General features: G+C 39.6%; 1 protein-coding gene across 1 annotated transcript in view; it reads left to right on the forward strand.

Annotated features, from left to right (window-relative positions):
* The window catches only part of LOC126474352 (sodium/hydrogen exchanger 3), a 658867-nt gene that overhangs the window by 603884 nt on the left and 30177 nt on the right, over positions 1-24806 (forward strand). Inside the window, exon 12 of the mRNA XM_050101818.1 lies at positions 9172-9231. Coding sequence (XP_049957775.1) covers positions 9172-9231 — 60 coding nt within the window. The remainder of the gene's footprint in view (positions 1-9171; positions 9232-24806) is intronic.

The raw sequence follows: 24806 nt of genomic DNA on the forward strand, positions 1-24806 counted from the left end.
ATTCGCTTTGGTCATCTGATGACTTTACGAGATGGTAAATGACAGCATCATCTGCAAACAATCTAAGACAGCTGCTGAGATTGTCTCCTATGCCGTTAATATAGATCAGGAACAATAGAGGGCCTATAATACTTCCTTGGGGAATGCCGGATATTATTTCTGTTTTACTTGTCGACTTTCCATCTGTTACTACAAACTATGGCTTTTCTGACAGGAAATCATGAATCCAGTCGCACAACTGAGGTGATATTATAAAGGCATGCAGTTTGGTTAGAAGGCGCTTGTGAGGAATGGTGCCAAAAGCCTTCTGGAAATCTAAAAATATGGGAGCAAGTTGTCATCCCCTGTTGATAGCTCTCAGTACTTTATGAGTAGAAAGAGCTAGTTGTGTTTCACAAGAATGTTATTTTCTGAATCTGTGCTGACTATGTTTCAATAAATCGTTTTCTTCGAGGTACTTCATAATGTACAAGTACAGTATATGTTCCAAAACCCTACTGCAAATCGACATTAGTGGACAGATTACTCCTACTTCCCTTTTTTAATGTTGGTGTGATTTGAGCAATTTTCCAGTCTTTAGGTAACGGATCTTTCTGTGAGCGAGTGGTTGTATATAATTACTAAAAATGGAGCTATTGTATCAGCATACTCTGAGAGGACCCTGTGACTGGTATACAATCTGGACCGGAGGCCCTGCTTCTATTAAGTGATTTAAGCTGCTTTGCAACAACAAGGATATCTATTTCTATGTTTCTCATCTTGGCAGTTGTTCTTGATTTGAATTCAGGAATATTTACTTTGTCTTCTTTGGTGAAGGAGTTTTGGAAAAACATGTTTAAGAACTCTGCTTTAGTGGCACTGTCATCAGTGACTTCATCGTTGTTATCGCGCAGTGAAGGTATTGACTACTTCTTGCCACTGGTGTGCTTTATGTATGAACAGAATCTCTTTGGATTTTCTGCCAGATTTTGAGACAGAGTTTTGTTGTGGAAATTATTGAAATCATTTCACATTGAAGTACACACTGTATTTTGAACTTCTGCAAAACTTTGTCAGTCTTGGGGATTTTGCATTCTTTTAAATTTGGCATGCTTTTTTCACTGCTTCTGCAACAGTGGTCTGACCTGTTTTCTGTACCATGGGGGATCAGTACCATCACTTATTAATTTATGTGGTATATATCTCACAATTGTTGTCGTTACTATCTCTTTGAAATCATTCCACAAGTTTTCTATGCTACCATGATCAAATTGGAAGGAGTGCAGACTGTCTCTTAAAAAGGCGTTAAGAGCATTTTTATGAGCTTTTATAAATACATATACTTTCCGTTTCTTTTTTATTGCTGTAGGAGTTACAATATTCAGCCTAGCAGCTACTGTCTTGTGGTCACTAATCCCTGTATTCACCATGATACTCACTGTTTGTCCAAGGTTATTTTTTGCTAAGAGGTCGGGTATGCTTTTTCAACCATTTATGCTTCAAGTGGGATCATGAACTAATTGCTCAAAATAATTTTCTGAGAAAGCATTCAGTACAATTTTGGATGACTTATTATGCCTGCCACTGGCTTTAAACGTATAATTTTTCCAGCATATTGAGAGTAGGTTAAAGTCACCACTGACTATAATTGTATGAGTGTTGAACCTATTTGAAATGAGACTCAAGTTTTCTGTGAACTGTTCAGCAACTATATCTCCTGAGTTGGGGGTTGGTAAAACGACGAAATTAATAATTTAGTCCAATTGTCAAGTATAACCTCTACCCATACTACTTCGCAGGAATTGTCTACTTCAATTTCACTACAAAGCAAACTACTTCTAACAGCAATAAATACTCCACCACCACTGTATTTAATCTATCCTTTCTGAACACTGTTAGATAGTTAGAAAAATATCTGCTGATCTTATTTCTGGCTTTAGCCAGATTTCTGTATCTATAACTATTTTAGCATCAGTGCTTTCTATTAGGGCTTGGAGCTCTGGTTCTTTCCCAGCACAGCAATGACAATTTACAACTACAATACCGATCGTTTCTACAACTAACTTACTGTGTTTTACCCGCCCCTTTTAGATGGATGCCTTTTCTGTGGTTCCCTGAGGCCCCCTAACCTAAAAAAAAAAACTGCCCAGTCCCTTCCATACTGTCCCTGCTACCCATGTAGCCGTTTGCCTTGAGTAATGGACTCCTGACCTATTAAGCGGAATGCGGAAACCCATTACCCGATGTGGCAAGTCAAGGAATCTGCAGACTACACGGTCACAGAACCACCTGAGCCTCTGGTTCAGACCCTCCATTCGACTCTGCACCAAAGGACCACAGTCAGTTCTATCGACAATGCTACAGACGGTGAGCTCCACCTTAATCTCACAAGCAAGACTGCAGTTTTACCGTTTCTGCTAGCCGCCCAAAACCAGAGAGAATATCCTCCGATCCAAAGGAACATATGTCACTGGTACCGAGATGAGCCACCACCTGCAGTTGGCTGCACCCTATACCCTTCATGGCATCCGGAAGCAGCCTTTCCACACCCCGAATGACTTTCCCCGGCATGCACACGAAATGCGCACTGGCTTCCTTCCCCTCCTTGGCAGCCATGTTCCTAAGGGGCCCCATTACATGCCTAATGTTGGAGCTCCTAAATACCAGCAAACCCACCCTCTGTGAACACCCAGACCTTGTGGGCTGAGAAGCTTCCTCTGGAACAGGGTGGACAACTGCTTCTGGCTCAGAGACATCGTCAGCCACAGATAATGCCTGAAGCCTGTTTGTCAAACGAACCAGGGAGGCCCTACGATTGGCCCCTTGGAAAGTTTTTTTGCTGCCTGCCAGACTTTGGAATGATCTCCCACTTGACCACGGGTGAGGGGTCAACCTCAGTAGAGGCAGTACCCAGGACGACCACAGCAGTGGACTGAACGGGGGCACATGGGACATGCTCGACGTCTCTCGCATCCCCGCGTCCGATCCCCCACAGTGATGCCCCTTGGCAGCAGCCTCAAGCTATGTGATGGAAGCCAACACAGCCTGGAGCTGTGAGCGACGTATTGCCAACTCAGCTTGCATCTGTACACAGTAATCACAGTTCCTATCCATTACTGCAGTCGCTCCCGTTTGAAGCGTAAAAATATACAACGAATGAATGGTGTACTTGGCTTATTAGCAGCAGGAATTCGAAGTGCTCTCTCACTAATAGTCTAAATGACACTGAGCTACACTAACCAAAACAAACAAAAACCCTGTACGATCCGAAGGTCGATATCAATGGTGGTATGGTACACTACACTGTTATTAAAATAAAAGCTTGTGCATAGTAAGCACTTGAACAAGCAAGAAATTACAAAAATAATCTAGTAACTACACAGCTATCTGTAAATAAATAAGTTGCTCCTGCTGGAAGCTTGTAAAAATATACAACAAACGAATGGAGTATTCGCCTTCTTAGCACCAGGAACATGAGGTGCTCTGTCACTGACGGTCTTCATTAAGTTTCATCATCTAAAACTAAATTTCAAAAGCATGCCTAATTGTTTATTAATCTAAAGAGCTTCTGGGACTTTCAACCATCATACTTTTGCTTACTGGAGTTGATTTTTATTTATAATATAATATTAATGAGCACTATTGTCGTTTTCAAATTGCAATTTGTTATCAAAGAACTGCAAAAGAGCATAAATGTATTCTGGTCACTTACATACTTGTGTACAGGAAAACTTGAGAATTCACAATACATATTAGCTTTGATATGTATGACTGTTAGTGGCTGGTTGTAGAATTGTGGAAAATATTGTTTCCTGTGATCTAGAAATCTGTCACACCAGCCAGCATTTTCATATGAACCATATGCACAGCACACATTTCTGTAATCAGTTGCTGATAAAAATGTGTAACAAGATGTTACCAAATCAGATTTTTATCAACATTATTTAAATTTTTTCAGATCCATCTTTGCAACTATTAAAAATGTATGGTTATTTTAAATCTAGTAAGGAAAGTTCTGGCAGAATGTAAATACCTTAGGAGCAAAGGAGATCACTCGCTGAATAGAAGAAGTGTTGAATTGTCAAAAAACACACACACAGAGGAGCACAAGTGCACATGCATGCTCATGAACATGGATGAACCAGTGCCCCTACATTGTGCCAGCTGGAGACACAATGGCAAGATTGCACTTCAATGGCTAAACTAGGTTGTTGGAGTAGAGGTTGTGTCAGATGTGGTGGGCAGGTAGAGAAGCAGGAAGCAAGAAGAAGCGTTAGGATAGTGTAGGTAGCAACTTGGATTGAGGGATCAGGTTTTCTGGCTGGGAATATGGCAGGGAGGGGTGGAAGGTGTGTGGCCTAGGAATATGGTACACAGGTATATGAGCATGTGGGTTATGGTGCATGATGAAAGTGACTTGAGATGTGGATTGGAAGAGGGTGACATGACAAGAGGTCATTGGGGATAGGGCATAGGGACAGTAGCTTCACAGTGATAACTGTTAACCTACTTCCCCACACTGCCTACCGAACAGTTTCTCATTCCTTTGCCCTATCACTCCATACCAGTCCATATCTCCAAGACACCTCCATTATGTGCTGGTTACCCTCTGCTCTGGTACCCTTATATCACATGCCTAGCCCATGCACCTGCCACTCCTCCCTCCCACATTCCTCAGCAAACCTTCTGACACCCTCCAAGCTGCTAGCTACTCACCCCAACCCCTCTTCCTTCTTCCTGCCTCTCCCCTACCCACCCCACCTGACACAACCCTCACCTTACTTCAGTCCTCCTGCAGAAATGCAGATGTAGCATTGAGTGTCAAGCCTGCACTATTTATGGCCGCAGGTGTGTGTGTGTGTGTGTGTGTGTGTGTGCATACGAGCGTGCGTGTGTGTGTGAGAGAGAGAGACTGTCAACGACACAACACTTCTGCTGTTTCGTGAGATGTCTCCTTTATTCCTAAAGTATTTATATTTATTTTAATACACACTTTCCATGTTTTCATTTAAAACATTGTTATCAGTATTTTTTGTTGGGTTTCTGTTTACATCTAGAAATATGTCTTCATGCACATTTTCCAGGTAATCCTGTGATTGACACTGGTGTTTTTGGACTCATTTCCTTTTGACTTATAGCAGTACACATTTGTTGATGTAAACCACAACAAAATACTGTATAGCAACTATGTACACTAAAGCCACACAAATGAGGAATTTTGCCAATGCATATACTCAGAAAGATATTGCCTTCAGAATATTGTAGAATTTGTGAAAAGCTGTATTCTGCCCATTAAATTAAATGATAGTCAGTTTATAGAATATTAGTCAATAATTTAATGATAATTTGTCATTTCTTCACTCTTTATGTGCCTGGTGCATGCAATTGTAATGTATGTATCAACAAATTTTGAGATGCACATAATTTTATGTTAATTGCAATAGTTTCAGATATTAAATATTTGATTTAGTGATTTTGTTTTCAATTGCTGAAGTGCAGAAGTAATTATCTTTAATGTTTGCAATAAATTACTGACTGAAATACAACAAGAACAAACATAATTTTCCCCATACATATTCTCAGTAACCATTTTCATTTATTGAAATCCAGTCACTATCCCATAGTCTTAAAACATGTCCAGCTTTAAGCATTTGCACCCTCTGTATTTGTTTTCACTTAGCACTTTTCTATTTGCAACAGTACATTAATGCTACTGTGGATACAAGATCACCACCATTGTTATTGGCTGTGAGTTTTTGGTCTACACATGTAATTCACAAAAGCTACATTTTTATTAGAAGTGCTGAACTCACCATTATTTAATTATTGTTTTCCAAAGCTTAGTATTCCCATTTTGAGGCTTGAATAACTATCTACATATATCTACATAATTATCTTGATGTTCAACAGACAGCACATTCACATTTAATAGTTTTACCAGAGTTTAGACTTAGCGCTATCATCCATATACACACATCAAAAAAAGTTTTGCATCACCTCTGTTCTGAGAGTTCCAGAACTTGTACAGAAAATTGGAATAGAGACCAACATAAACATCATTTCCACCCTTTTTATTGCTCATGAAAAGCACAGATTGCATATTGTACCACCATACAGTGAGACCTTCAGAGGTGGTGGTCCAGATTGCTGTACACACCGGTACCTCTAATACCCAGTAACAAGTTCTCTTGCATTGATGCATGCCTATATTCATCATGGCATACTATCCACAAGTTAATCATGGCACTGTTGGTCCAGATTGTCCCACTCCTCAACAGCAATTCGGCGTAGATCCCTCAGAGTGGTTGGTGGGTCATGTCATCCATAAACAGCCCTTTTCAGTCTATCCCAGGCATATTCCAAAGGGTTCATGTCAGGAGAACATGCTGGCCACTCTAGTCAACTGATGTCATTGTCCTGAAGGAAGTCATTCACAAGATGTGCATGATGGGAGTGCGAATTGTTGTCCATGAAGACGAATGCCTCACCAATATGCTGCTGATGTGGTTGCACTATTGGTTGGAAGATGGCATTCACGTATCCTACAGCCATTACGGCACCTTCTGTGACCACCAACAGTGTACGTCAGCCCCACAGAATGCCACCCCAAAACATCAGGGAACCTCCACCTTGCTGCACTCACTGGACAGTGAGTCTAAGGCATTCAGCGTGACCAGGTTTCCTCCAAACATGTCTCCGATGATTGTGTGGTTGAAGGCGTATGCGACACCCATTGGTGAAGAGAACGTGATGCCAATCCTGAGTGGTCCATTCGGCATGTTGTTGGACCCATCTGTACCACGCTGCATGGTCCTGTGGTTGCAAAGATGGACCTCGCTATGGACGTCGGGTGTGAAGTTGCGCATCATGCAGCCTATTGTGTACAGTTTGAGTAATAACATGACGTCCTGTGGCTGCACGAAAATCATTATTCAACATGGTGGCATTGCTGTCAGGATTTCTCTGCTGTCAGGATTTTTCTGTCATCCACTGCAGTATTAGTCCTTGGGTGGCCTGAGCTAATCATGTCGTTGACAGTTCCTGTCTCTCTTTATCTCCTTCATGTCGGAACAACATTGCTTTGGTTCACTCCGAAACGCCTGTACACTTCCTTTGCTGAGAGCCCTTCCTGGCACAAAGTAACAATGCGGACATGATCAAACCGTGGTATTGACTGTCTAGGCGTGGTTGAACTACAGACAACATGAGCCATGTAACTCCTTTTTTGGTGGAATGACTGGAACTGATCAACTGTTGGACCCCCTCCGTCTAATAGGCGCTGTTCATTCATGGGTGTTTACATCTTTGGGTGGGTTTAGTGACATCTCTGAACAGTCAAAGGAACTGTGTCTGTGATACAGTATCCACAGTCAATGTCTATCTTCAGGAGTTCTGGGAACTGGGGCGATGCAAAACTTTTTTTGATGTATGTATATTTGGTTTCGTCTCATGTGAGGAATCATGTATCCAAACAATACTTAGACATGTTGATGTGCAATATTAATACATATGCTTCAACATTAATTTCTTTTGCACTCTATTAATGTACTTTTCATGTAATTAATTGTTAAGATACCTTTATTAGGCCTACGCTGTGATACTGCCTTTATACAAATTCGTGATTGGTCAGATTTTATCATGTAGCTTTAGTTATATGCTTGTGTCTTTTTTTTTTTAAATTTCACCTGCTTGCAAATTTTACCATTGAGACTGATAAGTTAAATGACATTTTATTTTAATAATGTGTATGTAAGACTAACATATATTTCATTGATGTTACAAGAGATCTGTTTCAAAAGTACTGGTTCATCCATGGTACAGAATAAATAGGCCAGCCAGGAACTTTCTCTTATCTGTGTGACTTTTGTGCGGGTGTTTGGAACAGAAACTTATAGAGACACTGTCACATAAAATGGGCAACATTGGTTTGGAGGATGATTAGCAGAGGGGTTTTTAATTTTGAAATCAGTAGACAGTTCAAGTGGCTGCATATATTTAATCATTTCTGATTATTTAATATGATGAAACTCACAGTCCATGGGTAATCATTTTTGTAGCTATAATGATAATAGATGGAAACAGAGAATACATAGGAAAAGACAGCCAGTCAGCTTTAGCTGACTGGTAGATAAGTCATGGACATATGTAACAGATCATAAAATTACATTAGGTTTCTAGCTATCAGTATTTTTCTTGATTATATGCACACTCTGATGCACACATATGCAGTATAAGTGCTCCAGTGGCTCTGGACATTTGTGTTTGGATGTATGCCTGTGGAAGTGTGTCTGTAAATTAGAAAAACTATGATGGTAGGAGGAAACACGTAAAATAATTTATTCCATTCTGTTACAACTACCAGTTAAAGAAAGATGATAATTCACTACAACTGTAATATTTATTACATGCTTAACTATGTAAATTGGTAATAATGCCAAATATTTATCACTGTTGTAGTAATGAAACAGAATGTGGACCAGTGTTGGGAAATGTGACACATGGATATTGTTAACAAATGTAATAATTATCAAAGTCACAGTAAATTACTATTGAACTTCACCCAGCAGATATTTGAGAGTGGAATATGTTATGTTTTGTATTTTTTCCTGTAACACAGAGGTCACACATTTCTGTTCATTGTATCCTGTTATAAATGGTACCACGATAAACAGTCAAAATATGTAACAGGAATTAGAAAGACTATACATATGCTGAGAATGTAACACAGACATTCTTAAATTTAATATTATATCTAAAATAAACAAGATGTCGCGTATTAGACTTCAGTTGTACGAAAGAAAATACAATTTGGATAACAATATTTTTTGTTTGGATTACCTGTTTGAATATGATTAACAAATTATCTTCATATCTAATATTAATGCTGCAAAGTGCAGTTTGTAAGATGGTTGAGAGACTGTCATTTTTTAGTTGTTTTAATTAATGTAAGGAATTCATAGAGAGCAAAGCCTTTTTAATAATTTTACACTCATTTAGAGCAAAAAAGGCACATATTTATTTCTCCTGGTTATCCTGTGTCATATGCTATAGAGAAAGAATTATCTCCCTAGGCAAGAAACTGAGGTGAAATGGAAGGTTTTAGAAAGAGGCATCACCTAATATTGGTCTGTTTTAGTCTCTGTATCTGCACAGTTATTTTATTTTAGGTGATGTTTATTTTATTTTGACCAGATGATCCAGTATCAGGTGGAGACGGGCTTCAGAAAAAGATGTCACGTGATTCTGATGGTGGTAAGTAAAAACTTATTTTCTCTAAGCATTTCCCATTTTGAAGTGTGTAACAAAGCTAATTTTTGAATCCTTTTCCAAATTCTACCTTTGTTTTAACCAGTATATGCAGGGATATTTCTTTGAGTTGTTGTAAACACATTGTGTTCACATGAAGATGTCGAAGTCTTCTCAGCATACTAAATGGTCAGTAATATTTTTGGGTTGCAGCTCGTGATTGTTTACTTCTAAGCATGATATTTCAACTAAGCACCTTCGAATCTTCTTCAGGTGATTCAGTGAAGACTCTGTTTTGCACTATTTATTAGTACACAGTGTGCATTTTGTGCACGCATCAGAAATGTCATACCAAGGTTATCCACATTACCCGACAATACAGGCACAACCATCAATGGTGGAAGCATCAGACATAGCTGCCTGGTGGACTACCTCTTGGTGTGGCCTTTGTTGTATTTATTTATCTAAAATAGTACTGACTGCTATGGATACTGGAGATCTCAACTACATTGAAATTGTACACAGCTTTCACATAAGTGATTCCTTAACTTGATACATGAATTAGGTACCCATTATAATTCCAAATCAATTACTGTTCTAGCACTCTGTCTGTACATTCAAATGAACTACCACTGGATAGGAAATGGAACACAAAGCAGTAACATACCAAGTCTATATATTCATAGCCTTAGTAGATGCTGTGGCATTGTATATTTGACTATAATGATATTTGAAACAGTAATGTACGCTTAATGGTTTTTATGTTCTCAGGCAGTTTGATAAAAACCTTTAAACTCATATCAAATTATGTTATCTTTGCTGAGAGTGTTTAGTGGAATTGACAGAATTTTGTGCATTATCATAATTCTTGCCTATCATAATGTGACATTGTAAACAAGAGAAGTCAGTGGATTTCTTATACCATCTCAAAATTTAATTCATTATAATACCCACTTCACAATGGAGTAGCATTGTTCTCTAGATACATAAATGATCTGACAGGCAGAGTGAGTAGCAACCTGCAACTATTTGCTGATGATGCTGTGTTGTGTGGGAAGATGAGCTTGCGTGACTGTAGGAGGCTATAAGCTGACTTAGACAGAATTTCTAGTTGGTGTGATGAATGGCAGTTTGTTCTAAATGCAGAAAAATGTAAGTTAACTGAGATGAGTAGGAGAACAATCCTATACAGCATATTAGTGTGATGCTTAACAGAAAATAATTGATTAGATATCCAGGCCTAATGTTGCAAAGCAATATGAAATGGAATGAGAACATAAGGATGGTAATAGAGAAGGCAAATGGTTGACTTCAGTTTGTTGTTGTTGTTGTTGTGGTCTTCAGTCTTGAGACTGGTTTGATGCAGCTCTCCATGCTACTCTATCCTGTGCAAGCTTTTTCATCTCCCAGTACCTACTGCAACCTACATCCTTCTGAATGTGCTTAGTGTATTCATCTCTTGGTCTCCCTCTACGATTTTTACCCTCCACGCTGCCCTCCAATACTAAATTGGTGATCCCTTGATGCCTCAGAACATGTCCTACCAACCGATCCCTTCTTCTGGTCAAGTTGTGCCACAAACTTCTCTTCTCCCCAATCCTATTCAATACTTCCTCATTCGTTATGTGATCTACCCATCTAATCTTCAGCATTCTTCTGTAGCACCACATTTCGAAAGCTTCTATTCTCTTCTTGTCCAAACTATTTATCGTCCATGTTTCACTTCCATACATGGCTACACTCCATACAAATACTTTCAGAAATGACTTCCTGACACTTAAATCTATACTCGATGTTAACAAATTTCTCTTCTTCAGAAACGCTTTCCTTGCCATTGCCAGCCTACATTTTATATCCTCTCTACTTCGACCATCATCAGTTATTTTGCTCCGTAAATAGCAAAACTCCTTTACTACTTTAAGTGTCTCATTTCCTAATCTAATTCCCTCAGCATCACCCGACTTAATTTGACTACATTCCATTATCCTTGTTTTGCTTTTGTTGATGTTCATCTTATATACTCCTTTCAAGACAGTGTCCATTCCATTCAACTGCTCTTCCAAGTCCTTTGCTGTCTCTGACAGAATTACAATGTCATCGGCGAACCTCAAAGTTTTTATTTCTTCTCCGTGAATTTTAATACCTACTCCGAATTTTTCTTTTGTTTCCTTTACTGCTTGCTCAATATACAGATTGAACAACATCGGGGAGAGGCTACAACCCTGTCTTACTCCCTTCCCAACCACTGCTTCCCTTTCATGTCCCTCGACTCTTATAACTGCCATCTGGTTTCTGTACAAATTGTAAATAGCCTTTCGCTCCCTGTATTTTACCCCTGCCACCTTCAGAATTTGAAAGAGAGTATTCCAGTCAACATTGTCAAAAGCTTTCTCTAAGTCTACAAATGCTAGAAACGTAGGTTTGCCTTTCCTTAATCTTTCTTCTAAGATAAGTCGTAAGGTCAGTATTGCCTCACGTGTCCCAGTGTTTCTACGGAATCCAAACTGATCTTCCCCGAGGTTGGCTTCTACTAGTTTTTCCATTCGTCTGTAAAGAATTCGTGTTAGTATTTTGCAGCTGTGACTTATTAACTGATAGTTCGGTAATTTTCACATCTGTCAACACCTGCTTTCTTTGGGATTGGAATTATTATATTCTTCTTGAAGTCTGAGGGTATTTCGCCTGTCTCATACATCTTGCTCACCAGATGGTAGAGTTTTGTCAGGACTGGCTCTCCCACGGCCGTTAGTAGTTCCAATGGAATATTGTCTACTCCGGGGGCCTTGTTTCGACTCAGGTCTTTCAGTGCCCTGTCAAACTCTTCACGCAGTATCATATCTCCCATTTCATCTTCATCTACATCCTCTTCCATTTCCATAATATTGTCCTCAAGTACATCACCCTTGTATAGACCCTCTATATACTCCTTCCACATTTCTGCTTTCCCTTCTTTGCTTAGAACTGGGTTTCCATCTGAGCTCTTGATATTCATACAAGTCGTTCTCTTATCTCCAAAGGTCTCTTTAATTTTCCTGTAGGCAGTATCTATCTTACCCCTAGTGAGATAGGCCTCTACATCCTTACATTTGTCCTCTAGCCATCCCTGCTTAGCCATTTTGCACTTCCTGTCGATCTCATTTTTGAGACGTTTGTATTCCTTTTTGCCTGTTTCACTTACTGCATTTTTATATTTTCTCCTTTCATCAATTAAATTCAATATTTCTTTTGTTACCCAAGGATTTCTACTAGCCCTCGTCTTTTTACCTACTTGATCCTCTGCTGGCTTCACTACTTCATCCCTCAAAGCTAACCATTCTTCTTCTACTGTATTTCCTTCCCCCATTCCTGTCAATTGCTCCCTTATGCTCTCCCTGAATCTCTGTAGAACCTCTGGTTCTTTTAGTTTATCCAGGTCCCATCTCCTTAAATTCCCACCTTTTTGCAGTTTCTTCAGTTTTAATCTACAGGTCATAACCAATAGATTGTGGTCAGAGTCCACATCTGCCCCTGGAAATGTCTTACAATTTAAAACCTGGTTCCTAAATCTCTGTCTTACCATTATATAATCTATCTGATACCTTTTAGTATCTCCAGGGTTCTTCCATGTATACAACCTTCTTTCATGATTCTTAAACCAAGTGTTAGTTATGATTATGTTGTGCTCTGTGCAAAATTCGACCAGGCGGCTTCCTCTTTCATTTCTGTCCCCCAATCCATATTCACCTACTATGTTTCCTTCTCTCCCTTTTCCTACACTCGAATTCCAGTCACCCATGACTATTAAATTTTCGTCTCCCTTCACTATCTGAATAATTTCTTTTATTTCATCATACATTTCTTCAATTTCTTCGTCATCTGCACAGCTAGTTGGCATATAAACTTGTACTACTGTAGTAGGCGTGGGCTTCGTATCTATCTTGGCCACAATAATGCGTTCACTATGCTGTTTGTAGTAGCTTACCCGCATTCCTATTTTCCTATTCATTATTAAACCTACTCCTGCTTTACCCCTATTTGATTTTGTGTTTATAACCCTGTAGTCACCTGACCAGAAGTCTTGTTCCTCCTGCCACCGAACTTCACTAATTCCCACTATATCTAACTTCAACCTATCCATTTCCCTTTTTAAATTTTCTAACCTGCCTGCCCGATTAAGGGATCTGACATTCCACGCTCCGATCCGTAGAACGCCAGTTTTCTTTCTCCTGATAACGACATCCTCTTGAGTAGTCCCCGCCCGGAGATCCGAATGGGGGACTATTTTACCTCTGGAATATTTTACCCAAGAGGACGCCATCATCATGTAATCATACAGTAAAGCTGCATGCCCTCGGGAAAAATTACGGCTGTAGTTTCCCCTTGCTTTCAGCCGTTCGCAGTACCAGCACAGCAAGGCCGTTTTGGTTATTGTTACAAGGCCAGATCAGTCAATCATCCAGACTGTTGCCCTTGCAACTACTGAAAAGGCTGCTGCTCCTCTTCAGGAACCACACGTTTGTCTGGCCTCTCAACAGATACCCCTCCGTTGTGGTTGCACCTATGGTACGGCTATCTGTATCGCTGAGGCACGCAAGCCTCCCCACCAACGGCAAGGTCCATGGTTCATGGGGGGGGACTTCAGTTTATTCCAAGAATTTTAGGAAAGTGTAGCTCATGTATAAAGGAAACTGTGTATGTACAGCTAGTGTGATTCATTCTTAAGTATTGCTTGAGTGTTTGGGCCCTACGTCAGGTTGGATTAAAGGAAGACATCTAAGAAATTCAGAGACATTCTGCTTGATTTTTAACTAGTAAGTTTGATCAACATGCAGGTATTATGGGCATGCTTCGTGGACTCAAATGGGAATCCCTGGAGGGAAGACAACACTCTTTTCATGAGGTGTAAGTGCAGAAATTTAGAGAACCAGCATTTGGAGCTGACTAGAGAACAGTTCCCTTGCCACCAGAGTATGTTTCATGTAAGGACCACAAAGATAAGATTAAAGAAATTAGCATTTGTACAGGGGCATAAACGCAGTTGTTTTTCCCTCACTCCATTTGTGAGTGGAACAGGAAAGCAAAATTACTAGTACTGGTACAAGGTACCCTCTGCCATGCAGCATACGATGGCTTGCAGAGTGTGTATGTAGATGTGGATATAGATGTAGATAAAATGCACGGCTGTTCATAGTTCTTCATTGTTTTAGGCAGATGGAAGAATTACAACTCTATTGAACATGCAGTGGTGCAGCTTGTAAGTCATGTAGCTGCAATGTGACAAGAGATGATTTTTACTCATCTTAGTGTGCTCCACATATTCCACTGCCTGGTCTAGGATGACACTCACATCTTCTCAGCCAAGAATCACTAAAAAATAGTGCTACACTGCATATGCCCACAGACTGCATCATATGTACTTTGCAGTAGCTGAAAATTATACATTTTAACCAAGTCATTAGGGCCACTGCAACCACAGCCTTTCATAGTTGTGACTAAATTATGACTGCCTAATACTTTAGCCCACACAGTACATCTCCTGGTTTCAAAATGAGCTCTTCGCGTCCTGGCTGATTCTTGTGATGATGTCATATAACTAAGCAAATCTCTTAATTGACCAATATTAACTCTGAAATGGAGTTGAAGTTTATTGCAAAAGTGTCATGTCTAAAATACTGGATGAACTTCAAATCTACATCTACATCTACATCTTCTTTGATACTCTACAAATCACAATTAAGTACCTGGCAGAGGGTTCATCGAACCACCTTCACAATAATTTTCTATTATTCCAATCTCAAACAGTATGCAGAAAAAACGAGCACTTATATCTTTCTGTGCAAGCTCTGACTTCCCTTATTTTATTATGATGATCATTTGTCCCTGTGTAGGTCGGCATCAACAAAATATTTTTGCATTTGACGGAGAAAGTTGGTGATCAAAATTTTGTGACAAAATTCCACTGCAACAAAAAAATGCCTTGGTTAAAAATGTCAACCCCAAATACTGTATCATGTCAATTGCACTCTCTTCCCCATCTCGTGATAATACAAAATGTACTGCACTTCTTTGAATTTTTTTGATATACTCTGTTAATCTGGTAAGAGCCCCAAACTGTGAAGACATCTAAGAAATTCAGAGACATTCTGCTTGATTTTTAACTAGTAAGTTTGATCAACATGCAGGTATTATGGGCGTGCTTCGTGGACTCAAATGGGAATCCCTGGCCCTTGTTTGAGGGAAGAGACCAAACCGTGAGTTCTTTGGTCTCATCGGATTAGGGAAGGGTGGGGAAGGAAGTCAGCCATGCCCTTTGAAAGGAACCATCCCAGCATTTGCCTGGAACGATATAGGGAAATCACGGAAAACCTAAATCAGGATGGTCAGATGTGGGTTTGAACTGTCGTCCTCCCTAATGCGAGTCCAGTGTACTAACCACTGCACCGCCTCGCTCGGTGCCCAAACCATGCAGCAGTGCTTCAAAAGAGGACAGACAAGCATAGTGTAGGCAGTCTCTTTAGTAGACTGTTACATTTTGCAAGTGTTATGCCAGTAACATGCAGTCTTTGGTTTGCCTTCCCCACAACATTTTGATTGTGTTCTTTCCAGTAAATTGTTCCTAATTATATTTCATAGGTATTTAGTTGAATTTACGGCCTTTGGATTTGACTGATTTATCACTTCATCTTTAGTCATCTTGTGGATTGACGTAGAGATATTAATTCTCTGATATAATTACCAGCTGTTTTTACATCTTTCCTTTTACTCAGTTTACATGACCCACTTCACTAGTGCAGAATATTATTTAACACTCTTATGCATTTATAATTGCTCAAAAATTCAATACTCGTTTCATTCCATGTACATTTTAATGATATATTAATTGTATATTGCTTTTATTTGTTGAAAATGCTGTGTTTTATGGAAATTTATATGACAATCTCATATTTATATATAACTTTGTCATATGAAGTTTCAGAGACAATGGTTCATGGAATCCAATAAAAATGAAATCACTGTCTGTCATATGATTTAATTTCTCACCAAATGCTCATGTGCTGCAGTATGACATATGACAAATTGCATATCAAATAAACCACTCGCATTCAGCCCTATCCATATAGCATCTGCACTGGCACAAACTGTCTGTTAGATTGAACTACACATTGCTGCACTACACGTACTCACACAATATTACATAGTTTTCAAGTTGTCGCTAACTGCAAACTGTAGGTAGGTATAAAACACTTGCACATACAGTGTTTATGAATCAGATAATTTGACTAAATATTGCATTTGGCAGATTGACAAGGAAACTGTCAATCAAATGCAAAAACTATACATTAGATATAACTAAAGCATGGCAGCAAAATCCATATTTTTCCTCTAATGTTTTACCAATGTATTGTCTAAGATGTCTAGAATACTCCTGGAATTTCAAGTTAAAGTAATTGTTCATCCTTCATCAAACATTGAAAACATTCTAGCACTGGTAAAAGATTACTTACTACTGTGGATGAATGGAGTTTGTATAAAATTAACTGTCTTAACATGTGGCTCGTATGTCATTGTCTTTTCTTGATGTCCTGTTAATGGTTGACTGGTGTTATGAATTAATTTTAAATAGCTTTTCACAGTGCCATCAAAGTAGAGTTTCAAGTTCATGTACATTTATTCTCATTTTTCTTTTGACAATGATCAGCTGTTATCACCAAGACTATGGTGAGTCTAAATTACACAAACAATTGGCAATAACACGTTGTTCACACACAGTAAGTGCTTTTAAAGTACTGAATGTTAAACACTGACTGATTATATGAACATTACTCAAAGACTTCCTAATGCAGAATAACTAATTATAGATATTTTATTGCATTGGACATAGACTGTGCCTCTTTAAACGTGTGTGTAATATTGTTTTCACAAAATTATAAAATGTTGAGTTATTCCATTCTTAAAGTAATGTAAGACAATAAAAAGTAGCAGATATGTACAGCGCTCAAAGAAAAATATGGAAACACCACAAGAAATGCATGCTTCAACATAAATGCAGATGCTAGCCAAGCCTGCAGGTTGCACTGTTATATTTCACCACCTATTGCCCCTATGCAAGACTCAAATAAGTTGCAAGTGTCAGTCAAAATCCAAAAAACAGTGTTCTGTGTAGCTGTGAGTGTATTATGTCAGAGTGAAGTGAATTTGAAAATGAGAAAATTTTGGTGCTCGTATGATGGGTGGTTTCATAACTGAGGTGCTTGGTGTTTCAGGAGACACCCTGTCAAAAATTTACACCACATGCAGGGAACATGGAAAAAATCACCCACTAAGGTGCAATGCAGCAAAAGTGTTTGTTGAGTGATCCTAACAGATGGTGATTGAAGAGAACTGTGACAAGAAATAAGGAGACACCAGCTGAAAAAGTCACTGCAGAACTAAATGTTGCACTCGTGAAATATTAAAACAACACACAGGGAGCACCAAAAGCAGGGAATTGCAGAGTGAGCCAGAGTTCCAAAACCATTTATCAGTGATGCAAATGCCTGTAACAAGAAAACCTGGTGCCTAAACAATAAAATCTGGAATACGGAACAGTGGAAGAAAGTGATTTGCTCGGATGATTCTTGTTGTATACTGTTTATAACTTTTGGCTCAGTTTATGTCCCAAGAATGAAATGTGGTGGAGGTTCAGTGAAGATTTGGCCAGCAAACTTGTGGTATTGCATGGGCCCCACAGGTACTCTGCTGTATCATATTACTGTCAAGAAATATGTGACTGTTTTGGCTGATTAGGTTAGTCCCTTGGTACACAGTTTGTCCTCCAATGATGATAATGTGTTACAAGATGACAGAGCCCCAGTTCACACAGCTCGCATCACCCAGGACTGGTTTTTTGAATATGAGGATGAATTGTTGCATGTCTCCTAGCCACCACAGTCACCAGATCTCAATATTATTGAGTCTTTGTGGTGTACTTTGCAGATCGCTATCCACTTCCATCATTGTTACCTGAATACAGGACGCATTTTGAGATGGCCAGAAGCTGTTTTGAATGGCAATAGATTCCATACACCATATTAGGCATGGTAGTTCATTGTGTTTTTGGTGTTTTCATATTTTTGTCCACCTTGTGTGAGGCAATTTCTACTAACAGTTGGTTAAATGTCACCAAAATGCTATAAATAATAGGTTCTATTTTATATTGCAGAAGTTAGGGTGTGCTATAAATTATAGCTTCTATTGCATATTGATTAAGTTTGGGTGTGCTCTGTGATTCAAAACAGCACCCCAGGAATCTCAAATTGTCTAACTGAAGGACGAGGGCTGTTGAAAAAGTAAGTTCTGTCTGGTGTATGGAGTACTGGGGATACATCAGCAGTACCAACATAGCTGTGTCACCCAGCTTGGTATGAATCTGACAGTGCCGCAGAAAAGTTATTGAACTGTTATTTGTGCTGTAAGCACAAATCAGAATGCCCATTATTATTGAAAGTTCAGTTGCCTGTGAATTTTGTGCTGTCATTTTTTTCTGTGCATAAAAAACCTGAAAACTATAAACATTCATAGTGAATTTCACATAGTATATGGGAAACACATTATGAGTGACATTGCCATAAGGAAATGGTGCCATTTGTTTTGGGAAAATTAGGTGAATTTACTTTATGATGAAAGAAGTGGTTGCCATCTGTTGTAAAAATGTTACAGACAGGGTTGTATGATTGTGTAAGTGCTAAAATTCAAATTTTGTGTATGATGTGTCGCAAAGCATCTGACTGATGACCACAATATGAAGAAGGTGGGAGCTGCATCAGTGTCTTTGATGTGGTGCAGTAGACAAGGAGATGAAGTTCCTGACTCACATTGTGACAGTGGATGAAACATGGGTAGCATACATCAGTGTGGAGACGAGAAAACCAATCAGTGGAGTGGTGACACACATGTCTAGGTATTCAAATGAGCTGTCATTTCTGTTTTCTGAGTAATATTGTGCATAAAATGGAATCAACAACCATTAATTCTGATAATACCTGAGAGATCACAAGGTCAATCTTTTCAGCAGTGTGTGTCAGTTGCTGGAATGCACAAACCAATCATTTCTATCTATTGCTGTGATTTCCCTAAAGGCACCATTGTTTGCTGTATGTTTCAACTGCTGACAGTTTATAAACTCCTAACCTCCAGCATTTGCTTCCCATTGACATGGGGTTCCCCAATAGGTATAATGTGTCTCACTGGCTCAGTTACAGTTTCAGTAAAGACAGTAACTCAAAATTTTTGGATAGGGGGATGGATGTAATAGTCTGAGTTCTCTCTGGTTCCCATCTCCTCTGTGAATAAGCCTGCAAGGTGGTGCAGTGGTTATCACACTGGACTTGAATTCAAGAGGACAGTGGTCCGAATCTGCTTCCAGTCATGCAGATCTAGGTTTCTGTTGATCCCTAAATCACTCCAGACAAATGCTGGGATCGTTCCTTTGAAACGGTAGGGCTGACTTCTGTCTCCATTCTTGACAAATTCTGAGCTTGTTCTTCATCTCTGATGATATCCATGTCAGTGACTAGTTAAATGCCAATCTTCCTTTTATCCCCTTGTACAGGAACTCTAGACCTACCACAGACATGCCACTCATAATCAGGTGGATGAGTGGAGACATACCCTGTACTTCCTATAGTGGATGTAGTATCCACCAGAAAGGATAGTCCTTGAGGTACCTTTGGTATGTCTGGTACATCTCTTGTTGGTATTCCTTAAAACACCTGTCTGCAGCAATTTAAAATCATATGACAGCATCCATGAACCATGGACCTTGCCGTTGGTGGGGAGGCTTGCGTGCCTCAGCGATACAGATAGCCGTACCGTAGGTACAACCACAACGGAGGGGTATCTGTTGAGAGGCCAGACAAACGTGTGGTTCCTGAAGAGGGGCAGCAGTCTTTTCAGTAGTTGCAAGGGCAACAGTCTGGATGATTGACTGATCTGGCCTTGTAACAATAACCAAAACGGCCTTGCTGTGCTGGTACTGCGAACGGCTGAAAGCAAGGGAAAACTACGGCCGTAATTTTTCCCGAGGGCATGCAGCTTTACTGTATGATTAAATGATGATGGCGTCCTCTTGGATAAAATATTCCGGAGGTAAAATAGTCCCCCATTCGGATCTCCGGGCGGGGACTACTCAAGAGGATGTCGTTATCAGGAGAAAGAAAACTGGCGTTCTACGGATCGGAGCGTGGAATGTCAGATCCCTTAATCGGGCAGGCAGGTTAGAAAATTTAAAAAGGGAAATGGATAGGTTGAAGTTAGATATAGTGGGAATTAGTGAAGTTCGGTGGCAGGAGGAACAAGACTTCTGGTCAGGTGACTACAGGGTTATAAACACAAAGTCAAATAGGGGTAATGCAGGAGTAGGTTTAATAATGAATAGGAAAATAGGAATTCGGGTAAGCTACTACAAACAGCATAGTGAACGCATTATTGTGGCCAAGATAGATACGAAGCCCACACCTACTACAGTAGTACAAGTTTATATGCCAACTAGCTGTGCAGATGACGAAGAAATTGAGGAAATGTATGATGAAATAAAAGAAATTATTCAGATAGTGAAGGGAGACGAAAATTTAATAGTCATGGGTGACTGGAATTCGAGTGTAGGAAAAGGGAGAGAAGGAAACGTAGTAGGTGAATATGGATTGGGGCTAAGAAATGAAAGAGGAAGCCACCTGATAGAATTTTGCACAGATCACAACTTAATCATAGCTAACACTTGGTTTAAGAATCATGATAGAAGGTTGTATACATGGAAGAACCCTGGAGATACTAAAAGGTATCAGATAGATTATATAATGGTAAGACAGAGATTTAGGAACCAGGTTTTAAATTGTAAGACATTTCCAGGGGCAGATGTGGACTCTGACCACAATCTATTGGTTATGACCTGTAGATTAAAACTGAAGAAACTGCTAAAAGGTGGGAATTTAAGGAGATGGGACCTGGATAAACTGAAAGAACCAGCGGTTGTACAGAGTTTCAGGGAGAGCATAAGGGAACAATTGAAAGGAATGGGGGAAAGAAATACAGTAGAAGAAGAATGGTTAGCTTTGAGGGATGAAGTAGTGAAGGCAGCAGACGATCAAGTAGGTAAAAAGACGAGGGTTAGTAGAAATCCTTGGGTAACAGAAGAAATATTGAATTTAATTGATGAAAGGAGAAAATATAAAAATGCAGTAAATGAAGCAGGCAAAAAGGAATACAAACATCTGAAAAATGAGATCGACAGGAAGTGCAAAATGGCTAAGCAGGGATGGCTAGAGGACAAATGTAAGGATGTAGAGGCTTCTCTCACTAGGGGTAAGATAGATACTGCCTACAGGAAAATTAAAGAGACCTTTGGAGAGAAGAGAACCACTTGTATGAATATCAAGAGCTCAGATGGCAACCCAGTGCTAAGCAAAGAAGGGAAGGCAGAAAGGTGGAAGGAGTATATAGAGGGTTTATACAAGGGTGATGTACTTGAGGACAATATTATGGAAATGGAAGAGGATGTAGATGAAGACGAAATGGGAGATACAATACCGCGTGAAGAGTTTGACAGAGCACTGAAGGACCTGAGTCGAAACAAGGCCCCCGGAGTAGACAACATTCCATTGGAACTACTGAGAGCCTTGGGAGAGCCAGTCCTGACAAAACTCTACCATCTGGTGAGCAAGATGTATGAAACAGGCGAAATACCCTCAGACTTCAAGAAGAATATAATAATTCCAATCCCAAAGAAAGCAGGTGTTGACAGATGTGAAAATTACCGAACAATCAGTTTAATAAGTGACAGCTGCAAAGTACTAACATGAATTCTTTACAGACGAATGGAAAAACTAGTAGAAGCTGACCTCGGGGAAGATCAGTTTGGATTCCGTAGAAATACTGGAACACGTGAGGCAATACTGACCTTACGACTTATCTTAGAAGAAAGATTAAGGAAAGGCAAACCTATGTTTCTAGCATTTGTAGACTTAGAGAAAGCTTTTGACAATGTTGACTGGAATACTCTCTTTCAAATTCTAAAGCTGGCAGGGGTAAAATACAGGGAGCGAAAGGCTATTTACAACTTGTACAGAAACCAGATGGCAGTTATAAGAGTTGAGGGACATGAAAGGGAAGCAGTGGTTGGGAAGGGAGTAAGACAGGGTTGTAGCCTCTCCCCGATGTTATTCAATCTCTATATTGAGCAAGCAGTAAAGGAAACAAAAGAAAAATTTGGAGTAGGTATTAAAATCCATGGAGACGAAATAAAAACTTTGAGGTTCGCCGATGACATTGTAATTCTGTCAGAGACAGCAAAGGACTTGGAAGAGCAGTTGAACGGAATGGATGGTGTCTTGAAGTGAGGATATAAGATGAACATCAACAAAAGCAAAACGAGGATAATGGAATGTAGTCGAGTTAAGTCGGGTGATGCTGAGGGTATTAGATTAGGAAATGAGACAGTTAAAGTAGTAAAGGAGTTTTGCTATTTGGGGAGCAAAATAACTGATGATGGACGAAGTAGAGAGGATATAAAATGTAGACTGGCAATGGCAAGGAAAGCGTTTCTGAAGAAGAGAAATTTGTTAACATTGAGTGTAGATTTAAGTGTCAGGAAGTTATTTCTGAAAGTATTTGTATGGAGTGTAGCCATGTATGGAAGTGAAACATGGACGGTAAATAGTTTGGACAAGAAGAGAATAGAAGCTTTTGAAATGTGGTGCTACAGAAGAATGCTGAAGATTAGATGGGTAGATCACATAACAAATGAGGAAGTATTGAATGGGATGGGAGAGAGAGAAGTTTGTGGCACAACTTGACCAGAAGAAGGGATCGGTTGGTAGGACATGTTCTGAGGCATCAAGGGATCACCAATTTAGTATTGGAGGGCAGCGTGGAGGGTAAAAATCATAGGGGGAGACCAAGAGATGAATACACTAAACAGATTCAGAAGGATGTAGGTTGCAGTAGGTACTGGGAGATGAAGAAGCTTGCACAGGATAGAGTAGCATGGAGAGCTGCATCAAACCAGTCTCAGGACTGAAGACCACAACAACAACAACAATGACAGCATTCAGGGCAATTTCCAACTGCTTGCACACAGCAATTACTAATTCCAGTGCCTGAGAACAGCATTCATAATCTCTGTATTATGGTGCAATGTTGTACAGAACAGTAAACAAGCATCCATTATCCCTGGGACCCAGAAAAGTGAGGCAGCTTTGCAGCAATGTGAGAATCATGCTGACTGTCTTTTATGACTGAAATGGTGTGGTCCATCATAAGTTCACCCCAGAAGCTACTTATGTCAATAAGGAGTACTAAAAAGTACCAAGAGATTGTTCATCACCTTCTTGAAGCAGTTAGACACGAACAGTGAGTCTTGTGTTCTGCTCATCATTCTCAATTAATTCAGAACTTTTTGCCACAAACAAAACATGACTGAGGTTTGTCAGTTACCCTATTCCCCTTACCTGGCACAAAGTGACTTCTGGCTTTTCCCTAAACTGTAAAAAGAATGGAAGGGACCAGATTTCAGAACAGGGAAGACATTATACAGCTGTGCACCATACCAAAAGAAGCTTTCAAGCTTTCCAGTGAGCTTCTAGCAGTGGCAGAAGCATTGAAACAGATGTGTAGAAGCTGACTAGAACTACTCTGAAAGTGATTAGTATCAAAAAATTGTATTTCAATAAAGGCTGATTTCATAAATAAAAGTCAGATAAATTTGAACAGGTATCGTGTAACATGACACTCTCATGAATTCTGATATAATTAACATCAAAAATATGTTTACATTTTACATGACATTCTAGGATCTTTGTTTTCTAAGTAAATTTGTTGGACACATGTGATTTTATTCAGACACAAAGGAAATACTGGAAGTCAGCTTAATACATGCACTAATGGAAAAATTGCCACAACAAAAAATAATTAATGAGAGCAGGAATACATTTTTCTAGGTTACATATTTCAGTGATTAACATTGAAAGATTATAGATTAATATAAATGTGAGATAAGCCATTGAAAATGTAAAATGCTGATACTTTAGTAGCTGGTGTTGCCACCTGAGTGTTGCATGCAAACATGCATGCATTTGTTGTCCAGGTGCCAGATGTCAGTTTTTGGGATGGAGTTCCATGCCTGCTGTTGCTCATAGACAGTCTATACATGGATGGTCAGTGCCATTTGTGGATGACAATGGAGTTGTCATCTGATAAAGACCCATATATGCTCAATTGGAGACAGACCTACTGATGGAGCAGGCCAATACAACATATCGACACTCTGTAGAGCATGTTGGGTTACAACACCAGTGTGTGGGTGAGCATTGTCCTGCTAGAAAACACCTTCTGAAAAGCTGTTCATGAATGACAGCACAACAGGTCGAATCACCAGACTGATGTACAAATTTGCAGTCAGGGTACATGGGATAACCATGAGAGTGTTGCTATTGTGTTGCAAAATCGCAACCCTGACCATAACTCCAGATGTAAGTCCAGTGTGTCGAGCACACAGACTTGTTGGTTGCAGGCCCCTTAACTGGCCTCCTTCTTAACAATATATGGCCACCATTGACAGAGAGACAGAA

Source organism: Schistocerca serialis, chromosome 4 (assembly GCF_023864345.2).
Source record: "Schistocerca serialis cubense isolate TAMUIC-IGC-003099 chromosome 4, iqSchSeri2.2, whole genome shotgun sequence".
Taxonomy (NCBI): Eukaryota; Metazoa; Arthropoda; class Insecta; order Orthoptera; family Acrididae; genus Schistocerca; species Schistocerca serialis.